General features: G+C 35.0%; 3 protein-coding genes across 3 annotated transcripts in view; 2 read left to right on the top strand and 1 right to left on the bottom strand.

Moving 5' to 3' along the window:
• Positions 1–7,500, bottom strand: part of LOC138860422 (larval cuticle protein A2B-like) — a 75,265-nt gene that overhangs the window by 54,272 nt on the left and 13,493 nt on the right. The window lies entirely within an intron of this gene.
• LOC113801147 (pro-resilin-like) lies at positions 1,511–2,295 on the top strand. The gene is made up of 3 exons (XM_027351961.2): positions 1,511–1,524; positions 1,676–1,795; positions 1,939–2,295. Exons 1-3 carry the CDS (start codon positions 1,513–1,515, stop codon positions 2,206–2,208), a joined length of 402 nt encoding a protein of 133 aa, XP_027207762.2. The 5' UTR covers positions 1,511–1,512; the 3' UTR covers positions 2,209–2,295.
• On the top strand, positions 4,924–5,888 carry LOC113801150 (cuticle protein 8-like). Its single transcript, XM_070118165.1, has 3 exons — positions 4,924–4,944; positions 5,153–5,281; positions 5,418–5,888. Exons 1-3 carry the CDS (start codon positions 4,933–4,935, stop codon positions 5,685–5,687), a joined length of 411 nt encoding a protein of 136 aa, XP_069974266.1. The 5' UTR covers positions 4,924–4,932; the 3' UTR covers positions 5,688–5,888.

Below are 7,500 nucleotides of genomic sequence, written 5' to 3' on the forward strand. Positions count from 1 at the left end.
ATACGGATATAAAAGCCATTCTAGATTTCCATCTGTATATACATAAATTCATAGTAGAGCCGTGTACATTCATAAATACAATATTTACAGGCAGACAGATTCATCATAAATACGTGATATATACAGAACGTTTTATCAATAGAAGTTTTGCAGCAATTACAGTACTTTCGACGTCACTCAAGGCAGTATGCTTGGTTTTTGTAATTCAATAGTTTGGTCTTTAAAACAATGCTAAAAGATGAGGATCGATATATATTCAGCACTATTGAAATTTGGGGTATATTTGACAACCGTCTTTGAATGTATTTTTTAAACTGAATATATGATTCTTGTAAAAATGAACAACTCTTATATACTCATGTATCGATACGTCTGTAAGTATGTAGAAATGTATGTAGATGTAATGTATATATGTATATGCACAATATATATGCAGAGCGGTTTTTTATAGGTATCTACCTGTATCAATATACATGCTTATGTGTGTGCATGGAGAATATAAAAACACAGCATTCCCTCGGGACCTGTAAACGTATATGTACATATCTATAAACATATCTATATGACTACTTTCAAAGAGACGTATACGGTGTATACATGTACATATATCTATAGATTATAGACCAGTGGTTCTTCACTGAAAAGCACTTTGGCCCAAATGTGGCATTAGCACTTCCTTTGGGATGCCCGTGCCCTAGAGAAAAATAATAATTTCTGTATTATATTCATTCTCTCAAAAGAGCGTGATAATACTGAGATTTTATAAAAAGAAAATGAAAAAGAATCGCCTTCAATAACTTTGGACTTCTATAGTCTACGCAGGATTATGATTTCCCGTACTCATTGAGCCCCTCCTTATCCATATCCCCCTTATCCCCAATGTGGAGATGGGGGGGGGGGGGGAAGCTAACTAATCATAGAATTGTATACTCGTTGCCGAAATCTAGTATTTCCAAGTTTGCTACTCATGCCCTTGGTAATCACCTTTCTCTCACTTTAGAGGCTGTCGACGAATATTTTACTTTAATTTCATTTACTTAAAGTTAGTAAACAGTTATCGGTACACTGTGAGAAAGATTGTGATAATCTATTTGTCCATCGCGAGTTTTGAATCCCGTCTATATTTTTTTCTAGAAAAGTCTGGTAGGGGATTTTACCTCTAGATGAAAGGCCCTCACTTCCTAGAATCAATTCCTAGGGGGAGCGGGGTGATAAAAGGGTTAAGAACGTTATCCACAGATATGTAAAGGCCGTCCGATAGAAAGATATAGGTAAGATTGCCGTGGCATCGCTGACTATTTCATTTTTAACGTTCATTTAAATTTCATAACTGGTAATATTTTAATGGATGCAAACGAAATCAAATGCTTACTGATAACAGATCTAGCATAGCCAAGGGTTAGCCGCCCTTTCTCCAAGGAAGGAAGGCGACTGACCCTGAATTCAGCAAGTCAGAGGTTATGGGGCACTATATAAAGGGGCGAGACATTTCTTCGGCATCAAACATCAGCCATGTCTCTCAAGGTACGCACATCGCACGCTCCCCCTTTAAGAAACTTCTACGTCTGCAAGAGACAAATTTATAGAGGCAACGAATATCAACGTTTTTTATATAGTGAGCATTGATATTCAAATTGAGATTGTTTTATTTAGTGAAATTATTGTTTTGTTTCAGGTGATCCTCGTAGCGTGTGTGGCCGTGGTGGCTCTGGCCGATAAGGCTCCCGTGTACCCTCAGTACGTCGCACCGAAATACCCTGCCCCCGCCCCCTACAAGCAGCCCGAATACCCTACTGTAAGTACCTTGCTCTATGCGGCTCAGTACTATTTTTATTTTTTAGTACAAGGTTTAACGACGTTTAAAAGGACTATTTTTCGTAACAACAATGCTCCTACCCGTATATAAGCTGGATTTAATGTTATACTTTTTCCAATCAGGCACCACCCAAATACAACTACAACTACGGCGTCGCCGACGGCTACTCCGGCGCCAACTTCGGCCACTCGGAGTCCCGCGACGGCTACAAGACCGAGGGCAGCTACACCGTCGACCTCCCCGACGGCCGCAAGCAGACCGTCAAGTACGTGGACAACGGCGACGGTCTCGTAGCTGAGGTGACTTACGAGGGCGAGGCTCAGTACCCCGAGTACAAGCCCACCTACAAGCCCACCTACAAGCCCGCTCCCCCCAAGTACCCCGTGTACTAAAGGTGTACATTCATGCACATCACACGATCACATGGAGGAACTAGAAATATGTGATATGGTATATTTTATTTATAACAATAAACTATTTTGGACATAAAAAACATACTTTCTCTATATCCAAAAGAGGTGTGTTATCGGCAAAAATTATCCAATATCTTTATAAACAATATCAACTTATTCTCGCATGCATAAGCTAAAACTAAAATACGTCATTTCATGTTATATTTACACAACCCTTTTAGTTTTTATTTACACCATATTATTGTCATTGTTACTATTATGATTATTATTGCTGTTATTGTATTGATAAAACTTATTACTATAATAATCGAAATTATGGTTATTGTTATCATAATGATAATGGAAATGATTATGAAAGTAAACATGATAATGATTAGGATAATGGTGATGATAATGATGGTGAGAATGATGACAGTAATAATGATGATAATAAGAGCACATACAATAACCACAACAACCTAAAGAATAACAATGATAATGATAATAATGATAACAGTAATAATGGTAATTATGATAATGATGATAACAGTAATGATAATGATTATAATAATGACAACAGTAATAATGATAATGAAAATTATGATAACAATAATAATGATTATAATAATGATAACAGTACTAATAGTAATGAATATAAAAATAACGGTAATCATGATAATAATAATGATAATAATTGTAATAATGATAATGATTATAACAATAATAAAACTGTTGATAATGGTATTTGGGACAGAAATAATGATAATGATAATGATGATATTAATGATGGTAATGATAATAATACTGATACTAATAATAGTAACAATAACAAAGATGTTAAAATTGATAATAAGAAAGAAAATACCAACAATTACAGAATAATAAACATGATAACGAATAACAATGAGAGTAAAAATGATAATGACAATGATGATAATAATGACAATAATAGTAACAAAAGCAATGTTGATTATAATGCTAACGATGTTAGTTATAAAAAAATAATGCTAAAAATGAAAATATTCATAATAATAGTAATTATGATAATGATGATAATAATGATGTATGAGTAATGAGTATGATGATGGCAATGATAATAATAATAATAAGAAGAATAAGAATGATAATGACTATAATAAAGATAAAGCTTATGATACAAATTATAAGGATGTTTTTTTTTTTTTTTTTTTTTTTTTTTTTTTTTTTTTTTTTTTTACAAATATTTTTAGAATTTTAGATCTAAGATTTAGTTTCAATTTGTTACAGTGGATATTCTTTGCTGTGACATGTCATCTGCTTTACCTTCTACATCTCCCCTCGTGTGCAAGGAATGGCCGGGGTGACCATCCACTGGCAGCACTAATGATATTGACAATAATAATAATAATAATAGTAATAGGGGTAATAGCAATGATAGGGGCAATAATGATAATGACAGCAATAACAAAATGATAAAGGATTAGCATAAAAAACAAAGATGATAGTAGTGATAAAGATAGTCATAATGACGATAATGATAATAATCATAGCGATGATAATAATAGTTATCATTGTTATAACTACAATTATTATAAATATTACTATTGTTGCTGTCACTATTATTATTATTATTATTATTATTATTAGTATTATTATTATTGTTATTATCTTTATTGTTACATTGATATCATTATTATTGTCATCGTTATTATTATCATAATTTCTATTCTCATCATCATCATTGTTATTATCAATATTATCATTACTATTAACAATGTTATCATCTTTACATTCTATTACTATCTTTCAATCGCCCTCATTATTGTTATCGTTATCATTATCATTATTATCATTATCATTATAGTCATTATTCCTATCATCATTACCATTATTACTATTGTTATTAATATGAAGATAATGATGATCATCATAATAATAGTTATAGTAATAATAATAGTAATAATAATGATGATAATCATTATCATTATTACTATTGTTATGATGATGATCATTATGATAGTAATCATCATCATCATTATTATCATTAATATTATCATTATGATTATTAGTATTACTGCTATTATAGGGAAACGTCAATGATAATAATGATAATTATAATATTATGATACTAATGTTAATTATTGTGATAATAATAATAATAATAGCTATAACAATAATAATGATACGACAATAATAAAAAACATGACAATAACAATAACGATAATGATAATACTAATACCAATTTTAATGGTTATGGTAATGGTTCTACTAATAATAATTTTGCTAATGACGATAATGATAATGATAATAGTAATAGTAATAACAATGATAATAACGGAAATAATAATCCTAATAATAATAATGATAATAACAATGATAACAATGTTAATAATAATAACAATAATGATGATGATAGTTATAACACCAATAACACTGATAACTATGGTAGCAACTATATACATCAATGATAACAATAATAATGACAATATCAGCAAAAATTATTTTGATTATAATAATAATAATGATGATAATGATAGTAATAAGAATAGTAATAATAATGATGCTGATAAGGATAATGATGATGATGATAACAATAATAATTAAATGGCAATAGATATGACAGAACCCCCTCCAACCCACTCTTTCTTTAGGTAGGCTTAGCGAGTGACCTTGAACTCGTCGCAGCAGAGGATGTGGACACCTATATAAGCGGCTGAGACACTTTCTTGCCATCAAACAACAGCCATGTCTCTCAAGGTACCCACGCACCTCCTCTCTCCCGTATCTCCAAGAGAGAGAGAGAGAGAGAGAGAGAGAGAGAGAGAGAGAGAGAGAGAGAGAGAGAGAGAGAGAGAGAGAGAGAGAGAGAGAGAGAGAAAGTATATAATGGTTATTGGTGACAAAATAAACATGATTTTCGAATTTGGTTTCTTTCATAAAGAGAGAAATCTATGTCGTGTTTCAGGTGATCCTCGTAGCGTGTGTGGCCGCGGTGGCTCTGGCCGATAAGGCTCCCGTGTACCACCAGCCTCCTGTTTACGCCGCACCCACGTACCATGCCCCTGCACCCTACAAGCAGCCTGAATACCCTACCGTAAGTAAACCATTATAGGTGGCTCAGTCATGGACTTCTTTTCCCCATTTCTAGGTGTAATTTTAAAAAGTGTCCACTGAATCCACTATCATACCTGCTTCTAGCTTGGATTTAATGTCATTCTTTTTCTGAGCAGGCACCACCCAAGTACAACTACAACTACGGCGTCGCCGACGGCTACTCCGGTGCCAACTTCGGCCACTCGGAGTCCCGCGACGGCTACAAGACCGAGGGCAGCTACACCGTCGACCTCCCCGACGGCCGCAAGCAGACCGTCAAGTACGTTGACAACGGCGACGGTCTCGTAGCTGAGGTCAGCTACGAGGGCGAGGCTCAGTACCCCGAGTACAAGCCCACCTACAAGCCCACCTACAAGCCCGCTCCCCCCAAGTACCCCGTGTACTAAAGGTGTACATTCATGCACATCACACGATCACATGGAGGAACTAGAAATATGTGATATGGTATATTTTATAGGATACTTTCTCTCATGCAACTTGATTTCCACTTCAGACCACCTGTTAATATTTCTCATCGGTTGGCTCCATACGACCGAACGAAGCAAGACAATAACATGTGATCATAAATAGAAGATTATTTATTTTTCGAAGAGATTCATAATAAAAGAATATTAAAATAACCTATTTATCTCTTAACCCCCCCCCCCAAAAAAAAAAAAAAATAGAAAGAAAAACCTGGAAATGATTCAAGAGAAAAAAAAGAAATATAAATACATAAACAAATGCAACAAAACAATTTATACAATACCGACACCTCCATGACACCGGAATCTGATCCGATACTTTAAATCATGTTTATGTCAGCCTCATAACTTATCAGATACCGTAGCTGTCGGTCTGTATAATAATGAAGATATTTCCTGCCTCATCAGTTATTCATCTCAGACCGGATACGACTCATCAATTATACATTTCGTCAGTGTATAATCGGTCTCCCACGTTGATCGGAATTTAATGGGAGATGTCAAGGAATCATGGCTTTATTTTCCATGATCGTTTTTTTTTTTTTTTTTTTTTGACTCAATTTTTTGGATCTGCGTTACGTCAAGATTCAGATATGTTTTGAAAGATTCTGTATTATTCGCTTTGCCTGTTTATCGACCCCCTTTCTCTATTTCTTTATCTGTATCCATCTTCTCTTTTTCCAAATTTTTCTATCTTATCTCTCCTTTCATCTACTTGCTCTCCTCTCTCATTCTTTCTCTTTTGTTTTCTTTCTAGAGAATGACTTGTAGAATATTGAATAAAACGATAAACCTATGAATACAAAATTAAGAGGAAATAGATAAAGGTATATGAATGAGTATTAGATCAACGTCAACAGACAGATAAGTTGAGAAAGCAGGAGAGAGGGTGAGAGAGATTTTTTATGATTTTTTTTTTTTTTTTTTTTACTGACCATAATTTGATCCTTCGTTTTTTATTATTACTTATTTATTTATTTACTATCATTTCTGCCTTTTTGAATTCAAACCTTAAGTAAATACTGCTCGTTTACTTAAAATAACGGGAGTACTTGGGAGAACATAGTAGGCGGGGGTGTGCTCGGGGTAGTGAGCCTCGCCCTCGTAGCTGACCTCAGCTACGAGACCGTCGCCGTTGTCCACGTACTTGACGGTCTGCTTGCGGCCGTCGGGGAGGTCCACGGTGTAGCTGCCCTCGGTCTTGTAGCCGTCGGCGACGCCGTAGTTGTAGTTGTACTTCGGGGGAACCTGATTAGAGCATAATGTTAAACCTAATTCTTACTGATAGAAATAATTTCACAAAGACCTTCTTTTGCTAGTTTTAGACCACGTAGAAGGTGAGGACAGAATTAATTACGGTGGGGTACTCTGGCTCCTTGTAGTGGAACGGGCATGGTACACGGGTTCGGGAGCGTGGTACGTGGGTGTATTGTAAACAGGTGGCAGATGGTGCACGGGAGCCTTATCGGCCAGAGCCACTGCGGCCACACACGCTACGAGGATCACCTGCAACAAAAATAATCGGAGAGGCGGCAAAGTTGGCGCCGGAAAAGCTGTCGGCAACGATAATATAAGTAGAAGGATGGCGCCCGTAATGACAATATTGTATGTGTAAATATAATGGATAGCTTGTTCTTTATGCACTGAAACTACCTTAAAACAAAGAAACTTTCCATGATAGTTCTAAAGGAAAAATTAATTGAAGCTATTATTCACACACATATAGAAGGGTATT

This window comes from Penaeus vannamei, chromosome 41 (assembly GCF_042767895.1).
Source record: "Penaeus vannamei isolate JL-2024 chromosome 41, ASM4276789v1, whole genome shotgun sequence".
Taxonomy (NCBI): domain Eukaryota; kingdom Metazoa; phylum Arthropoda; class Malacostraca; order Decapoda; family Penaeidae; genus Penaeus; species Penaeus vannamei.